The 18,768-nt window shown below is 46.7% G+C and overlaps 1 protein-coding gene across 1 annotated transcript in view; it reads left to right on the top strand.

Moving 5' to 3' along the window:
* The first annotated feature begins 1,186 nt into the window (after positions 1–1,186).
* Positions 1,187–18,768, top strand: part of SFMBT2 (Scm like with four mbt domains 2) — a 110,396-nt gene continuing 92,814 nt past the window's right edge. The window contains exons 1-2 of the mRNA XM_035549394.2: positions 1,187–1,346; positions 13,747–13,916. Coding sequence (XP_035405287.1) covers positions 13,811–13,916 — 106 coding nt within the window. The 5' untranslated portion in view covers positions 1,187–1,346; positions 13,747–13,810. The remainder of the gene's footprint in view (positions 1,347–13,746; positions 13,917–18,768) is intronic.

Genomic DNA, 18,768 nt, shown 5'->3' with positions numbered 1-18,768 from the left:
TTCCCTCTGCTCCCCTGTGGACCTGTTGAATACTTGTGTGCTGCACCAGACCTGGTCCTGGAGGATGCTCCAAAGGCATCTGGCTGCATCCTCAGCCCTATCAGGGATGCTGCAAGGAGAAGGGATATGAAAAAAATCCAAAAATCCCCAGCAAGGAGCATTGTGAGCCTCTGGGCAGGGCTGCAAGGCAGGCAGAGGAATCCCTGCAAATTCCCCTCACCGCCCCGCTGCTGAGCAAAGTCGGGTAGGGAAAGCCGTGGAGCTGGCTGAGTCGGGGCATCCCCCCCCTCAAAATGGCTTCAAAGGTGGCTTTTATTGCCCTCATTGCCCCCGGGAACACTTGTGCCCCTCCGGGGAGCTGGAGCAGTCAGGGCGGGGGGCATGGGGCGGTTTCCAGACCTGCGTCGGGGCCGATTTCAGGAGCTCGAAAGAGAAATAAAAAAAATAAATCAGAAAAATCCCGCAGTGTGGCTGAACGTGCAGACACCCCCGCACAAGCACACCCGCACGGCGACGTTCATTCTGTCGCGAATCCCCTGCAGCCACTACAAGGAAAAAAAAAAAAAAAAAAGGAAAAAAGAAAAAAAAAGGAAAAAAAAAAAAAGAAAAGCCCAACGCGCAAACGACAGCCAGAAAGTTGTGTGTGTGCCTGCGCGCTGGGAGGGGAGCGCCCCGGCTGATTTTGCATCTTGCCTTGTGCCTCGCCTGCTTTGTTTTCATTTTTATTTTATTTTATTTTGCAACAGGGAGTTAACAGGTAATAGAGGGGCAGGGGAAAGCCCGGGCAAGTGCGGTGCATTTTTTCCCTGTTTTCCCATCCTCCCTGGAAGTTTCTTTGCGACCCAAAATCGGGCAAGAACCCGAGATAAAAGCTTGCGGGGAGCGGTGGGGAGGGAAAAATCCGAGGGAGACGTCCCACTCGGCTAGCAGCACTGCTGGCTTTGGGGCATTTTATGGGACAAAAATTGCGCGCAAGGCGAGACCCCGCTGCGCGCTTCCCTGCGCCGCTCCCCGGTGATGCCGGCTGGTGCAAGGGTGGGGGGGGGAGAGATGCGGGGGATTTTCTTTTCTTCTTTTTTTTTTTTTTTTTTTTTTTGAAGCTGCTGAAAAAGGTCACTGAAGGAGTTGGCTGCTAAATAAAAAAAAAAAAAAAAAAAAAAAGCCCTAAAAAGAGCGGCAGGCATGCGCACTGCGCGGATGCCATATTGGAATGAAGCTGCCGCGGGTGCGGGCGCAGGGACGGCTCCGCGCAGCGCCGCGCACCGCGGGCTCCCGCTGCTGAGGCGCGGAAAAAAAAAAAAAGAAAAAAAAAAAAGAAAAATTTTAACCCCCTCAAACTTCCTCAGGTAAGGCACCGCATCCAGCAGCACCTCCCGGGACTCTCCTTGCTGGCATTTCTCTTTATTTATTAATTTTTTTATTTTTTAATCTTTTTTTTTTTTTTTTTTTTTTTTCGCAGCGCTTGGGTGGAGAGAGTCGGGTGGATTTTTTTTTTTTTTTTTCTTATATTAAAGGAAAGCCGAGGGATGGAAGGTGGCCGTGGGTGTGTTGTGTGGAGAGGTGGAGTTGTTGGGAAGTGTTTGCGGGAGGCTTGCGGGGCTGCTGGGGCACAGCCCCGGCTGGAGCCGGTACCTGCGCTCGGCTTTGCGGCTGCCGCTCCCCGCGCACCCTCCCCGGGCACTGCGGCCGCAATTCCCCGCCGGCTGTCAGCGGGTTCTTTTCCTGGCATACTCTGCATGCCCTCATTTCTCCCTCTCTTTTTCTTCCTTCCTTTTTTTTTTTTTTTTTTTTTTTCCCTCTCTTTAAAGTAATCTATCTTTTTGGGGTCTTCCCTGACATCCTTCGGGGGCATCCTTCGCATGCAACCCCCCCTTTCAAATTGCTGCGTGTCTCGGAAAGAGTTATTTTGGGTGTGTTTTTTTTTTTTTTTCTTCCGAATCTGCAAGGGTGAAAAAAAAAAAAAAAGCCGCCGCAAATAGCGGGGAAGAAAAAGAAAAGAAAAGAAAGCAATCAGCTGTGCCAAAACGTGCAGCCCTGATCTCTACATATTTTCCCCTGTAGCGCTCCCGAACTGCGGTAAATGAATATTTATAAAGCTTGTCAGTTCAACATGGCGGGTTAAGGTGTCTTTAAAACTGAAAATAAACATTTTGAGGGGAGAAAAAGAGGGAAGCCAAGGTGTCACACGTTGGCTCAACTCTCTTTTGTTGCTCGGAGAGGTGCGCCGGTGAATTAAACGCAGAGAGGTGGGGATGGGATCGGTCCTCGGGGTCCCCCCCCCTGCAGGACTCGCTGGTGGGAAAAGTACAGGGGATTTGTGTGTGCTCGGAAGGAACCATGAGAAGGGGCACGCAGACTTCGCAGCCCGTCCGATTTGCCTTTGAATGCCAAAATCGCAGGCGTGCCACGAGAGAGAGCTAAAAAAAAATGCCGAGAGACGCGGCGATGATTTATTTTGCATTAACAGTAGACATGTCGTGGGATGAGATGTCCTGTTGGAGCTGTCAAGCCTTCCCCGCTCGACGCAGTCAACCGGGGATGTGCTTTTATTTTTTCGCCCCCCCTCTGTTGTTTAACAAAAATGCTCAGAAATTGCCGTGCATGGAAGTCGGGGCTGCCAAACAAGTGGCTTTACCAGTGCGTGCCGCAACGAGCATCTCTTGTGCGGAGAGACCCTAAAAAGCCCACGACGGCGGAGGCGACTCGCAGCTTTTGCAAAGCAAGCAAATGAGAGTTTGCGAGGAGTTTGCAGGGAGTTGTTTGTGCTCTCCCCTGCTGCCGTCTGCAAATGCATTTTTCGGGAGAGTGGAGGAGCGAGGCTGGCTCTGAGGCAGGAGAAACTTCCTTGTTCCAGTGCCGGGAGTGCTCTGGTGCTGCTGCCCGGGGATCGTTTCACCGTGGTTGCAGGGTGTTAGCGTGGGGCCATCCGTATTTTACAGCCCTGGGAAGTGATGGGAAGCTCCAGCATCGCGGGGATGGAGAAGCCAGGGAGGATCCTGGGGGGAAGATTTCCCTGAGCCTCTTGGAGATGCTCTCCAGAAACCCACCATGCTTTTAGTTAGCAGGAGGGGTTGGAGGTGCTGTTTGCCCATCGCAGCATGCTCGCTGAGGTTTTGCCTTCCAGCGGGGCTCTCTTCCATCTTCCCACCCCATTTTTCCCCTCTGTCCAGTCTCCGTTCCCAGTCAGGACCAAGTTTTGCCACTCAGGGAGCCAGCACACTCATGTCGCAGGGGTGGGGACAGTGGGGACGAGGGAGGGGGAAGGATTCTGACCTGTTATCAGAAAATAGCATTAATTATAAGCAGAGCTGCTTGGGGGGCAAACAGCGGTGGGACTGAGCTTGCAAAATCCAAGTGGAGTGGAGTGGTGTCAGCCTGTGGTATCTTCTGTGGGGTGGGAAGGGATGGAGCCATTGCAAAACGGGGAAAAATCTCCCCCATCCCTGCTCTGCATCTCCCCCTCCCCACGTGCCCTGCCCCTTGGCAGAGGGGCTTTTGGAGGCAGTTTGTGCCCCCGGACACTGAGGCGGGAGATGTTGTAGCAGAAGGAGCTGGAGGCTGAGCAGAAAAGCAACTCTGGTGGGGTTCCTGCTGTGGATGGGGGCACAGAGGGGGTGCACGGGTCTCTGCAGATCCCTCTCTACTTGGGCTATTGCCCCCCCCCTTTTATTTTTTTCATTAAAGGAATCTGCTTAAAAGTAGAAAAAGCAGCCTAAAATGGCACTTGCAAACTGTGCTTTCTGATGGGAACACCTCGCTTCGCACCAGTGCTGCCCACTTCAGGCTCTGCAGCCAGCCCCCCACCCAAGATGGGGTGCAACCCCCCCACCCTCCAGGGCAGGGAACACCCCATCACCCACAGGGGCTGTGTTTATAGGACAGCTTTGCTCCCCCAAATCTTTGCTCCTATTTCCCCCAAAGAGAGGGGATCCTGCACAAGCACTTCTGATTTCCTTTGCTGGGGGGCAAGGGGATTATTTGCTGGTGGGCTCTGCAGGAGTTGGGGGGAGTGGGTGAGGCAGGTTTGCTCTCAGGGTTTGGGATCGTAGCCCAAGGGAACAAGGACACAAGTGGCCTGTTTTTTTTTCCTTTTTTCCCTTTTTTCCCAGCAAATTATTTATGGAAAGGAAGAAAATAGTCTCACAAGTCTAATAACTTCAGTGTTTATAAAGGATTAGATCCTAATAACTCCTCTGATAAGATGGAGGCTCGGTGTAATCTGTTACTAAGTGAAAATGTAAAAGCCATTTAAATAGATAGAGCAAAGAGATGCTGGGCAACTAGCGCATTGCAAACAAAAAGGAAATAATACCTTTTACTGATTTTTTGGGGTGCAGAGCATAACAGGATAGTAGGCAGCTGGTATCATTTCATTTATATATTGAGAAAACATTTACAGATATTCAACAGATGTTTTCAGGATGCTGCAGAGGTGGAGAGTGTGTGGCACAGCTGTAAGAACATCTGTAGAAGGCAGTATATAGTTGTGTGGCTGTGATTATGAGTGATAATTGACTGGCTGGACAGACAGCTGATGTTTTAATGAAACATTTATTAAAACTTTATGACGGTGTTGCCAGAAATAGAATAAATACTGCAACTGTCAGCTCTTTAGTCTAGTAATGCTTTTTTCCCCCATGGCTTGTGCTGTGCAGGGTGGGCTGACCCCTTAAATAAAATAAATAAAATAAATAAAATAAATAAAATAAATACATGTATGTATTTCAAGTTGCTTTTCCAGGCCTTTTTGCAGGGATGTGGCCACAATATGGGCCTCCAAAGGGATGTGGAAAATACCTTGTGGGACAGGCCATGAGAAAGAAGGTGCTGTGTTGTTTCTTCAAGGACTTTTTGCTGGCTAAATTCACATTGTTGTAGGATGGGGGGGTGTGGTGGTACCAGGGATGGTGGCTGAGGAAGGTGGCTACTCCCTGCTCATGTCCGAGTGACAAAGTCATGAAAGTTGTGGAAGCTCCAAGAATCAGGCTGCGGAGATGAAGCATAGAGAAGGAGGAGCCAGAGGCACGTTTCTGAAGGTGCCCAGGGAAAAATTAACGGGGTGGCCACTTTTCAGATGACCTGAAGGTGATAGAAGCGTCCCAGGTCCTTTATTACTGTGTATTGACACGTGCCATGGATCGACTGGTGCAGCCGGGCCCCCGGTGCAGAAAATGAGATGCTGTTGGTAACAGTGATGCTGCTTGCTGAATTTGTTCTATCCCTGTGATGCTCCAGTCCTCAGGAGCAGTTATTTTAGAGTGTCCGGTGGTACCTTGCCAACATTTAAGTCTCATCGTTTCAAACTATCTGTCGATCTTTTTACAATAGTCATCTCTGATGAAGCCAGTCAAATCCACCCTTTGGGTTTTCAGTCAGAAGATTTATATTAGCTTTGTTTTCTGTGTCTTAGGTGGCACTCCCATGGTGAGTAGAAGTGTTTGGGTTGCAGAGCAGGGGGAATGCAGAAGTATGAGCAAAAGGCTTTGTCACTGACATTTAACAGCTCCTGAAAAAGTTTATTTTGAGATCAGCCTTTTTGCAAGGCCTAAACAAAGCGTTCTTGAGAGGGCTGGTTTGGAAAGTGTGATCACAGTTACTCCACTTTCATGAATCAGAAACGTTTGTTCTAAAATTAAATAGTAATAAAAAGCCATAAAATCCCCCGAACCAGGCAGATCTTGACAGCTGACCGAAAGATCATTTCTGAGTAGGTGTGAAGCTTAAAAAAAGGTATGTGCGGAATCTAGGCTATTTTTTCCTTGTGCTCGTGATTCTTGCTTTCGTGATTAATGCTCCAAACATCACCAGGTGGCTTGTGCAAGGGAGCCCTGATTGCTTGGGCAAAGTTCTGAGCTCCAGTTTGAATATAAGTTATTGGGAGGGTGTGAGGCCACACATCGGGATGCTCTGCTCTGTGGGGCATTCATTCTGGATGACCTGGGGCAGCTCACGTGTTCGCTGTGGCATCTCTCAGAGGCCACATGTGGGATGAAAGGGAATCCAGTCGGTCTTGTCTTGGAGCAAAGGGGTGGAATTAGCCCCCTAAATGTGACTTGCAGACCTCTGAATTAAAATGTCTTGTGGAGTTTGGTCCTGGATAGACCTTGGCAGGGGCTGCTGTCTGCTCTTTACTTGTCCCGGGGGAAGGGAAGGGGTGGCAGGAGATGTCCATGAGGGCTGCAATTTGGTTTTGCAGATCTTCCCACTTCATGGAGCTCATCTGGATGTAAAGCACTGAGAGGGATGTAAATACACACAGGACTAAGCCCAAGTGCTGATCAGCTGCGCTGTGTAAATGAACCAAACAGTGCCAGGAACCTAAAATGTCATTTTTCCTAAAAAGCGTTGGAATCAGATGGCAGATGTTTCCTTTTTTTTTTTTTTCCTAGTTTGTGTATATTTATTTATTTATTTATTTATTTGGAGAGTGGCTCTGACTGCTGCAAGGCACCGTGATGTAAAAGGCAGCACTCATTTCCCCAGGCAATGGGAGTTCTGGCTGGTGAGAGGCTTCTGAATTGGACTCTAAATGAAGTCCGTGAAAACAGTGTTTTGTGTTTCCCTCTGGTGACTTGGCTGATTGGTCCCTTTGTGGGGGTCTGAGTGATTTTTTTTCTTATTTTTTGGTCCATGTGGCTGGTGCTAGATGAGATGTTTTGGGATGATAAGCAGCTGTGCGTGTTCGTTACCCCTCTAAAAGGCTTCCTTGTTTCCGACACAGGGGTGGCAGAAGAAGGGGCACTGCAGATGGTTGATGTTGCTGCTCTGCTTCTTCCCTGCATGTTTTTTTTTTTTTTTTTTGCCTTTGTAAAGGGCAGTGTTGGGGATGTCAGCTGAGTCTGCTCCATGGCCCTGATTCAGCCGAGCACTTTAAAAGATGCTTAATCTTAAATATGCCACGTTCCCAAAGCAGCTGGTGTTTGGTGAGTGCTGAACGTGTGTGGAAGCACACACCAAAGTGGGGCTGAGTCACGGGGACTGCCTGTTGAATCATGGAGAAGGTGACAGCCACCTAGCAGGTGATGGAGCAACCTGGAATGGGAAAGGTTAGCACGTGGCGACTTCCCTCTCCCTGTCCTGGCACCTTCTGCTGACATTTAGCTCTCTGCAAAGAGGATGTAAAATAGCCATGCTGTGGCAGGAGGGGATTTCACAGCTGCTTGGGATGAGCATAAATAATTCAAGCGCAGCACAGGGGAGAGGTGCCCGCTTGGCTTGTCTTGCTGTTCGGGGCAGAGCAGGAAATTGGTTTCAGGCCAGATCCTGCCATGAGCACCCCCCAGGTGTCTGGTGTGGGCGCTGAGCATGCAGGTTCATGCCCTGCATGCATGGCCTATGGGATGCTTGAGGAGGGGATGTCCGGGGTTAGCAGGCAGGGGTACAGGTGTGGCAGTGATGCTGTGCTTGGTTATAAACCTTCCAGCTCAGGTGGAAGAAGGGAAATTTAAGGAAAAAGTGCTTTTAATTTTAGAGGTTTGATCTAGTTCTTACTGAAGTCCATGGCAGGTTTTTGCTTTAAGTCTATCTCTGAGTCCTTAGGCTGCATTTATGCACAGGGCAGCTAAGAGTGGGATGAGTACCTCAGCCAGACATCTGTGTGCTTGCCTCTCATCTGTCTTTTTTTTTTTTTTCCCTAATACTGCAGGGCTTTTCACTGTAAACAAGTTAGTTGCTCTAATTAGGTTTATTTTACTTTCTGTCATCTTACCTCGCTGCTATTTATCTCCATGCGTATCTTGGACTTCGTGGTATGCTGGGTGGAGAGGAGGAGAAAATGGCCTAGTGAAACAGGTCTTTCTCCGTCAGCCTCAAAGTGTGAGGCATTTGGCACCAGGGCAAGGAGAGAGCAGTGCAAGGACCTGCTCAGTTACAGAGGCCTGTCACCACCTCGCATAATCCCTTTTTGACCACGTGTTTGCAGAGAGCTTGATTCCCATCCTTCTTCCCTTTCAGGATGCCAAATCTGGACCCTCCCCACTCCGATGATTCTTCTGTTTTCCCATTTTTGCATGTTTTCCCTCCAGGGTTAGTTGTCTTATTTTCCGTGCTAGTGTCCAAATGATACAGGTGCAATAAAAAACCCTGCTTGACAGGGCAGAAAGATCAGCCCTATTGAGTGGCTGGGGCAGGAGGGCTGGAGGGACCTCCAGGGCTTGTGCAGACCATCTTTAACCTTAGAGCAGGAGTAGCTGTAGCAGGACCTTTATCTGGACAGATCAGCATCCGCACACCTCCAAAAAGGGAGCCTCAGTGCCCTTCCCACAGTCTATTCCACTTCCTCACCAAATTCATTATTAGTGATTTTCTTTCCTGTGCCCAAATCAAATGCCTCCTCCTGTAGTTTAAACCCAAACCTTCCTGTTCTATTCACCAAGAACATGGAAAGCAGATTATTCTCTTCCTCTGGTCAGTGGTTTGTTACATATTTGTATTTTTTGAACATTTTTGGTTCGCTGGATTAGGTGAAATTTGTTTCTTCCACCTTAGAGTATATCTACACCAACACAGCGCTGTTTGAAGCGGTGATGTGCCCCTAATCAAATCCTGCGGGGTATTCAACGTGAAGGAGAAATTGTCACTTGATATAAATGAAAACACTGGGCGAGGGGAGCGCTCGGATAAATAAATAAATAAATGAAAGGACAGGAATTTGGAAGAAGTGATCCTCAAAAGGTTTCCAACTGGTACTTTGTCTGAGAAGAGAGACAGGCTCTTTCTCTGAGAGGTGAAAGCTGCTCCTTGGTGTGTTCAATAGCCCTTCTGAACGAGCCTCCGTTCGCATTGTGCAGATGCTTGGGGGGTGTAAATATTGTGGCAGGCTGCCACTAGCAATCCTGCATGAAGTATGGTTTTATTTAGGGACCTCTGCCTGGAGGAGCAGGCTTTCTTCTCAGGCACGGCTTTAGTCGGGGGCATCGTTGTGTTAAATGAAACGGGAGATTTGCAGCATTGCCTGTGAGCTGGCTTTTGGGGGAAGCTGGAGACCGCATTGATCGCCCTGGGATGCCTGCGTGTTTTTGGAGGTGGTCTCTGAGCTTTGAAAAAGGTCACCTGCGTTGTTTAAGGCAAAGACTGCACATCCAGACTTTTAGACCTGGCAGAAAGCGTTGCTGACTTGACCTGAGCTGTAAAACGTAGAGGTTGTGTATTGAGATTTGCAGTGTGGCTACTGGGGAGACTGAGCCCAGCATTTACTGGGGCTGGGATCCACTGGGACACGTGTATCTCCAGGCAAGCAGGGAAAGGAGCTCAATATTGGGTCAGAAACCCAATGAAGGGTGAGTCCCAAAGAGGCAAAAGGGGATGCTGTGGAGGAGAATGCTTTAGGGTGGGCCAGGGATTGACTTGGTTCCTGTTTGCCCTGACCATTAGGTGATGACTGGTCTCATACTGTGTCCCATGGGTCACAAGGTGCCTTCATGGTCACCGAAGAAGGGGGGGAGAGCCTGATTCAAGATCAATCTTGAGGTGGTTTATCTGCCTGCATCCTAGACCTAATCCCGCAGGGCTGAGTTCACTCTGAGTGCAGAACTAGTGCTGTTTGGCTCCTTGAGTTTGCTGGTGGATATCTAAAATCTCAGCAGGTGCTGTGCCAGCACAGGGACCCTCCCCAGGGCTGGTGGTGTGATGCAAGCTTAGGTTGTCTCGCTTCAGCCCCGCAAGTTGCCCTGTGCAGGTTTCTCTCAGCTAGCTGTAAAGGAGGGTCTAGGTAAAAGAAATCCCACCAGCATATCTAGGGTCGAGCTCTGGAAATGCAGCGAGCCCAGGGACCCCCCCAAGCATATCCCCGTTAGGGGCTCTTTGCCAAGGACATGGGGCCACGCTGGCAGCCCTGACTCCAGCCCCACAGCAGGTGCAGCAAGGCTGCGATGCTCATCACCCTCACTGAGAGGTGGGACCTCCAAGTCACTGAATGTTACTGAATACTGGGGCAGGGGCCAGATCCTTTGGAAAGCAGTGGGGTTGGTGCTTCTCCTCCGTTCAGGATTCAGCAGTACGTTGGCATAAAGTGATGGACATAAATTATCCAGATAGGAAGTTTCAAGGATGTAGGATCTCTTTTGCATCCTCTGTTCCAGCAGCCTACCTTTTTTATGTCAGGCCCTATTAACCAAGAATGTGTTGGAGGGGAAAGGTGAGTTTTTTAGGAGTAACTCCAAGGGAGAACCCAAGGGTGCTGGGTTTGTGTGTGTGTGTGTGTGTGTACCTCTCCCTACAGAAGCTTGTTCCAAAGGAAGGAAAAACAGGTTGGAGTGCACAGGGGACAAGAAATGTAAAATGGTGTGAGAAAGCCAACGCCAGCACTTATTCAAAGAGCCAATATTGATAGAGATGACAAGGCAGCATGTTTGAGATAATGATGCGGCTAAGACTGACAGCCGTGGGAAGAAGCAAATAAAAGAGATTCTTTTTTATATTGGCTGGCTTTTCCTACCTGTGAATTAAAAGTCTGGATGTGAATTAAATACCAGGGGAATGGGAGCTGCGTGGGGGAAGCATCCGATCGGTTTGAACCACCACTGTGCAAACACAATGAACAAGGGATCTGAAACCAGGGGCTTTTTTACCCCCTCCCTCTTTCAGTTGCATTTTGTAATCCCTTTCCTTCTGTTCCTGCCTGATGCAGTGTCACCTTGAGCATCTTTTGCTGTAGTTTCCCATCCCCTGGTTTACTTGTGGTCCTTAATTTGAGACAACACGTTTCTTTGGATGGACGGAAATCAGCGAAGGGCAGCATGCGGTGCTTGTTTGGTGGTGGCAGGCAGGTCAGCATGCTGCTGTTACAGTGTGGCTGGGGACTCCGTTTGAAGTGTTAATTAGCAGCAATTAATAAGAAGAGAAAAATTAATACCCTATGTCAGCTTTCTTTGCTAGTTAGTTATATCAACTCAGGCTCAGAGCTATCTTGGAGCTTGTGTTTGCACAGGAGTTTGGTCTTGTTGTATGGTGTTGGGAGGATACTCAAGCGCTCTCCTACCATGAACTATGAACCATTTATTCCCAAAATAAGAAGATAAACCATAGCCTCTGGCAGATCCAGTTTTCTTGGAATGTGAATACTCTCGATGAGACACCTCAAAACCAGAGAGCTGTCCATCACTTAAAGAAAAAATATGTTACAGTAGAATTAGACCAACAAAAATGTCGATGACATTGCTGAATTTGGCTGAGATTCTGCATCGCCCCCTTTTAATGAGGCTTAGACGTGGCTGCTGAGGATCGATCCCAGCCATGCTGCAGCCACTCGGGCAGGTTCCTGCTCTTTTCCCATCCATTTCCCACTTCTGATGGGGAAATTCCCGGACGCAGAGGAATAGTCCCTTCTCATGGGTCTTCTGGCAGATTTGGGGCTTGACTGCATAAGAAACAGCAAAGACTGTCATTGTCTGAATGGACGCCTTCAGCTTTCTGTAAGGTCCTAACTTTGCCCTGTCAGCATCATGGGAATGTTACAAGGTTTAACTATGCTATCAAACAGCTTATCTTTCTTCTGGGTATTTGTACTGGTACCCCAGAGTTCTGTTTAAGATGATTGATCTGTTGTGTTTAGATTCGTCTCTCTCTGTCCTTTATTTTATTTTATTATTACTATTTTTTTCTAATAGACCCAGATTACTTTCCATCACTGTCTGGTCCTAGGCAAAAATGAAAACTGCTTAATCCGCCCAAGGTTTAGCTTCTGCTGACAGTTCCCCTCCTCTCATATTTAACAAGCTTGATGTAAAATCCTGATACTTAAACAATTTATTATTAATGATATTTACAGAAGTATTCTCTACTGAAGGAGAAGTGATTTTTGACTTTCAGTAGACTGATTGCTTCTTGTTTCATGGTTAATTGAAAGTTAATATACACTGGGGATGAGTGATATATATGTTCTGAGGATAGCTGCACTCAAAATACTCATAGTATATAAAACACTTAATTCATTTAACAAGTCTCATGTCAACAAAGAATAAAGATAAAATGCTGTAGTGGCCATCACAATGGGGAAGTGATCATTATTATTTATGGTATGCTCCAAGTATACTAAGCACTTTGCAAAGAGACCAGCAAATATATTGCACTGAATAGGTTTACAATCTCCTTTTTTATTTTTTTTTCATTAGTAGGTTCCTTTAGGGTGAGGCACACAAATCACTGATGGAAATCTAACTTTGCCCAAACCATCTTCCTTGGTAATCTGCATCTATCAGTGATGCTTTGTGAAGCACGCATGGCTTTAGCATGGTTTAACTGTACTCACGACAATGCCGTTGTGATCACTCAGCCGGCAGTTAATGGGTGTTACACTTACACTTCACGTGCTCCTCATTTTTGTCAGTTCCTGCTCTAACTGCTCATACATGTCATTTTTCCCCTCACATTTTTCACTGGAACAGCCTTAAAAACTGGGAATGAAAAATCTACAACAAACCAGTCTTGCTCTATTTTATAACCACCGTATCTGGTCTTCCTGAATATGCTTCCTGAGCAGTAAAAGTTGGAAAAAATCCCATAATATTTTTACACTCTTATTACCTCCTGCTTTGCCTGGCCTCTGGCAGTAAACTGTTTTCTTACTTTTAGTCATGCTTCTTGCAGACATTCGGTGTTGGTGCTGCCAGCATAGTCCTCGCTTTCATGCAGGTATCGGAGGCATCCACTAATAAGCAGGACCCGTCCTCCACACCCTATATTCTGGACACACACCTTCCTTACCATCTGTCTTCACTTTAGCATATCTGTGTGAATAGCTGGTTCCCTCTGTGCCCATAACCCACACTCTTGGTTTCTCTTTTTCAGCCCTCCTTTGACACTTTGTAATTCATCACCATCTCGGTGAGTTTTACTGAAAAGCTCACTTTGGAGTTCTTTTTTTTATCTGCTCCTAAAGGTGTATCTCTGGGTATTGCTTGTCTGGTGGCTTGCTCTTGCTGGAAATACAGTTCTCATTTAGTCTGGTATCTGATTCAAGATCTAGTCAGTCTGTATTTCCTTTCTCATATCATTTTTCATCTCTTTGTGTTTTTATTCTGTTAGATTTTTACTATGTTCATTTCTTCAAGAAGAATCCCTTCTGCCAACATGACCCAAACTAAACCTGAGTTAATATTTGCTACCTTGGGTGGTACTAACTGTTGCAGTTCCCTTAGATCAGCCTTCATTAAAAAACAGTTGTGGCTAGCACTATTTCATTCTGGTGTCTGCATTAAGCATGTTGAACTTTACTTTCTAGAGTTTTTTCCAGTCTCTCCCAAGTATTGTCCCTTCATTGTTTCTTCTGCTTCTTTTCTGTAAATCTCCCCCTTCAGAAATTTAAGTGTTTATGAAATGAGATATAGCTCAATCAGTGTTAGCCATCAAAAAGTTAGAAGCCGAGGGCTCGACTTGTTGGAGGAGGGCTGAGCTGAGCTGGCCTTGCTTGGGTGCCTTTTTGGGCAAGGATTGTGCCACATTATGGGCATGTCCTTATCTCTCAGTTGGCAACACAAGGAGCTGGACTGAATTTTGGGAGGTGAATCCTTTGTGTTCAATACTGTGGATGTTGCTTATTACCACACTGTCATCTCTATTATTGCATTTATTATTGCCACTAAAGGGAAGTGTCCTCTGCTGTGGCTCCTCATCCAAAAATAGCTTCACCTTGGATGAGGAAGCAGGATTGAAGGGTTACGATCAACACAGAATAACTTGAAACTCCTTAGGAAAGGCTGAGGGTTGGTGTAGGTAGAACAAATCACCCATTGTTTCTTTTTTATTTAGTTTGTGCTCTAGGAACTCCCTGCTGCAGGATGAATTAGGAAGGGAAGGACTCTTCCTCTGAACCATGGACACAAGGGCGTCCTTCATCGCCACCATGCAAGAGACCCAGCATCTCTCCCCAGAGAAGGATCAGAGCCCAGCCAATGGCGACCAGGAGCAGTTTGATTCAGGTGAGCTCTCCTTCACCATCAGGGGTTACCTACATGGTCACTGACCAGCGGTAGGGGTGAGGGCAGTCATGTTATCAGGGGATCATTAGAGGTGGTTGTATGGCTTGATGGCCTTTTTTGAGCCTTGTGGGTTGGACAAGACTGTGTGTCCCATATTGCGGAGTGCTAAAGTGGATCCCTGACTGATGGGTTGGGAAATTTCAGCTTTTCTTCTACTGGATTTTTTCTACAGTACATAGTAGCTGCTCCAATTTTAAATAAAAAACAGTAGAAAGCCTTTCCCAGGACACTGTATTATGTTTTTCCTGTCCCTCCCCCCGCCCTTTTTTTTTGATTTTGTGGTTAAAGAAAGGATATTAATGTTCAGAAATTACAGTATGTCTTCTTTCTTCTGACCCTTATCCTCATTTTCATCAGACTTTTTTGAGTGCTTCAGGTGAGAGGGCATCACAAATGTCATCCCAACCATCAGAAAGCTGGTTGCTCATTGTCTTTGAGCTCATGGGTATGACTGGATGCTCTGTAATGCTCTGGGACAGGCAGCTAGAGGTGGGGATTCACTGGGTTAAATTCGGGCATCATCACGGTAGATGCAGGAGAGTAGGTACGAGCTTCTGGTTATTTCTTCTGGAATTAGGTGCTTTAACTTCCCATATCTAGCCTTAATGGGAGGAGACTGTGTCTTATGATGAAGTTGCACATTGGCTAGAGCCAGCCTATTTTCTTCTTGATGCCAAAATGGAAGGCCTCTCTTCTTGCCGTCTCATGTACCACCTCTGCTGCCCATTGCAACCTGGCTCACTAAACCAGCAGAAAGCTAATTCAGAAAAAATAAAGTGGGTAATTTCCTGCCAATTTTGTGAGTTGAAAGGAAGGAAAAAGGAGGGCCAGAGCACATGCTGGTGGGAGTGGAACCTCTCCCGGTAGCACTATGTTGCTAGTTTGGCTCAGTTATAACCTGTAACTTCACCCTTGTTCTGCCTTGGCACAGGAGAGCACAGCTGATGTACTTGTGGAGTGCAACACTGAGCCATCAGTCAGTTAATCTGTGCAAAACGGTTTGTTTTTGTATTGTGGTGCTTGCATTGTCACTCATATGCTTGAATGCTTTTCCAGAAATCGTTTGCATTTCTGTAAGAGTGATTCCTGACAAAAGGATCCTGAGATGTAATAGTAGTTGAAAATCTGTGTTTGCAGGTGAGCCTCTCAAAGGACTGCCTAAAGTCTGCTTCCATGAAAATAGGTGCCCTCACCAGTGGTGAATAATTGATCCAATGCTCCTCAAAAGCAGTGGTAGCAGTGGTGGGGTGAAAGCTTTCAAACTCCACATGCTTTGCCTTCAGTGCCTTTTGCATCTGTTCTCTCAGGTGGTGCTGTCTTGTGCTTTGTTGGTAGCTCTGTGCTCAATTCAAGCTCCAAAGCTCTGCCTTTGGTCCACTTCTCACTGTTTCTCCCTTAGCACCCCAGAAATTTGGGGGAGTGTGTTAAGATTCATCCCATCTGAAAGAAACAGGACACTTAATGTTACTTCAGGTAAGAACGTAAGTATTGCCTTGGGTTCTCCTATAGACATGAAAGAGAAAGAGCCCCCCCGCTCCTAGGGTGACGCGTAGAGATGGCTGCTGAGCGTCACCTAGAGTTGAACAGCTGAATCTGGAGCTGAGATGCCTTAAGACACTTAACAAAATAAATAAAAAATATAGTCATCACCAGTGAAGAGAGAGATGTAGCTCCAGAAAGCAATTCATCCTGTTTTAACATCAGTGCTGGGTCGCCTTTGGGTTGAGTCACCAGGTTGAGCTGCCTGCTTTTTCCCCAGCGAGGATAAATAAAAGTAACCCTGGCTGGAGCAGAAGGGAACATCTAGATTCTGGTTGCCCGTGTGAGATGGATCCCCGTCTCGAGGTGTGATGGATGTCCCCTAATTCAGACATTTCCAGAACAGACACGGCAGCTTTTTGTCACCACCAGATCCATTTATATCCGGGGGAGAGAGGTGGGATCCCCTAGGGTGAGATGCAGTTGGCCAGCTGTAGACGTTAGTTTTGGAATGACAGGAACTGGCCCATGGTACCTGGATGTCTTTGAGGATATGGATCTTGGTGATTCTCCCAAGGCCATGCAGGAGGTTTGTTGTTGATCAGGATTTCCCCCCGGCCCCAAGCCCTCAACTGGTGTGTTAATTGCTAAGTTATTTTGCCCTTCAGTTCTTTGTGAGTGACCAAAGTCACAAATGCATCTATGTGCCTGTAAATAAAATATCTTAACAATTTGCCACAAACCCTTTAAATTTCCAAAATTGTTCTCCTTCAAGTGAGCCTGGGAAAAATCTGTGCTTCTGGAGCCACAAGTTTGGAGTCTTTTATTCCCTTTATTTCCTGTAGCCAGACGTCCTGGGAGGCTGATAACAGCTGGAATAGTTGCATTTTTATCGTGTCAACGCATGGAGGACTGCAGAGCACTTTAAAACCATTGAGAGGCTCAGAGATAATGACTGGTTGATTTTATTTGCCGTCCTAGGCTTGTTTATACATCACTGTGTTGTAGGCTAGCCAGCCTTGACTCTCTCATTAAAAAAGAGCACTGGGCCTAAGCACCAGTAATTGGAAAGGGAGCTGATATGTAAAATAGGCCTAATGCCAAATTTGTCATCTTGTGGGGATCTCTGCAGCAGAGCCGAGACTTTTGTGGTTGGAGTGTGTGACTTGGGAAGGGACAAACAAATAATAGCTTTGGATAATCTCTTCTCGAGTGGGCATCTTTGTCATCACGTGTTAGGAAGGACTTTGCCTTTCTGTGTCTGCCTTTTAATTGGGGATCTCCAGATACTTGAGAGAGGCTGGTGAAGGCTGTCCTGTGCTCCTCATCGGTAGGGGTGTTGTGATGGATGAGGAGACTTGTGTACAGTCCCATTAATACACACGTGGATGGGGTAAAGGGGTGTAACGCCATGTCCCTTGGACTGCTCTGACCCCAGGGCCATGCTGTGTCTGCTCTGAACTATCCCCTGCCAGATTTCTACAAGGGAACAGAATCTATTAAACAAATAAAATAATAAAAAAGGAAGCTTCCAGTCCCTTCACAATCTTGTGTGGTAAAATGAGGGAATATAAAACACTGATGCCGTGATGAATGAATTCTCTGACATTATTTTTACAGACCTTGTAAAAGTAATTTCATGATAAAGTCTGCAGATAAAACACTGTAGAGGCGTCAGACTGGAGATGTGTCGGAGAGAAATGGATTGACGGAGAGGGAAGTCTACAGCTCTCATCGCTGGGGGAAGAGCACTCGTACTGCCAGGGCCTGAGCCTCTCTATTTGGGTTTAGAAAGAGATCTGGCTGATTTTGAAAACAGATGCTGTTGTGAGTTTTGTTGGACTGCATGTGAATGAACCTGCTGGTGAGGCTGCGGGAGCAGCGGGGTGAGTGATGCTCTGTGTTGGCACGTGGCAGAGTAGGTCATGGGTGATAAGATTTTAAAGGACTTGTTGCATCCATAACTAGCATCTGTAACGCTAACATAATTAACTTACTGTTGCCAAATTCTGGAGAAGATTTTGTCGCCCTGGAGACATTGCTCCCTGCATGGGCTGAAGATGTATATACTGAACTGCTTGAAAATCCTGCTCTGTGGTAATTACTCCTTCCATAAGAATATTTAGGAAGGATGGAGATAAGAAGAAACTTGCATGGATTCATCCAGAAAGTTAGAGCAAAAAGAAGGAATGAAAACTGAGAACATACAGAGAGCATCATGGGCTGGGAGAAATGTCTCATGCTTTGAACAAGAAATATCTGAGCAGGAGAGCGAGCCCTGGGCTGAGCTGGAGATGTCCTCAGGAGATGTCCTTGCAGTTGTTGAGCAGCCCATCCTAGCAGCACAGGCTCAGACGGATGCAAAAGCAGGGAGCAACCAGGCAGAGGGGATGTGCTTTTAGATGTGCTTTAGCTTTTTGCCTTTGCTTTTTCACATCAAATGTTACTGGCTTTTAGTGGGACTGGGATTGGCGGTGCTCAGGGTAGAAAGCTGCTTAAACATAGAAGTACTTTTAAGGCTTTGGATAAGCATATCTGCTAACCATCTACTCATGGACTCACTTTTTTGTAGAGTCTTAGCCTTTGAAATCTTTGAACCTGGCTCTCCTCTAAAACATTAACTCCACAGGGTTGCAGATGTTAAGGCTGAAGGATTTCCCTGATCATCAAAGTTGCCTGCCTGCGTGGTGTAGATGAGAGAAAGTCTTAGCAATTTTTGTACCAAGCTCCTACCTCATGGCTAAGCTGTGACTTGTGTTTCAGCCAAGAATGAACAGACCCCTCATTTTGGGTCCAGTATCTCAAATAGGGCCAGTTTCTATGCCTGGAGGTTTTTGGAATGATTGCACTACACGAAACAAAGCCCATCCCTTATTCTACATTGAATTTGTCTGCTTTCAGATTGTTACCATGGGGCTGGGCTATTTCTTGTCCAGCTGAGTTGAAAAGTCATCTGGTAGCCACCTTATCATGGGAGTAAATGTTGATTTACATCTCCATACTTAAGCAGGTTAATTGAGTTTGCAGTAAGGACTCAGACCTTAGGCTTGATGCAGCAGAGTGCAGTGTTCAAGGGTGATGATGGCTCAGCACTCCTCTTTGAACTCCCAGACAAATCTTTTACTCTCTGCCAGCTCTGACTCAAAACCCCTCCTCCGATACATTTTTTTCCCCTTGCATATATATGTCTGGCTCCATGGGCAGCAAATAAAACCTATTTCGTCCCCTTTTAATGAAGAGAGATTCCTATTGCACAATATAATTTTCTAGTCCTGAAAACTGGAGACCTGTAGCAATAATTGCAATAAATTAA

Source organism: Cygnus atratus, chromosome 1, assembly GCF_013377495.2.
Source record: "Cygnus atratus isolate AKBS03 ecotype Queensland, Australia chromosome 1, CAtr_DNAZoo_HiC_assembly, whole genome shotgun sequence".
NCBI classification, from domain to species: domain Eukaryota; kingdom Metazoa; phylum Chordata; class Aves; order Anseriformes; family Anatidae; genus Cygnus; species Cygnus atratus.
The sequence above is the reverse complement of the archived record's forward strand: the minus strand, read 5'-3'. Positions and strand labels throughout refer to the sequence as shown.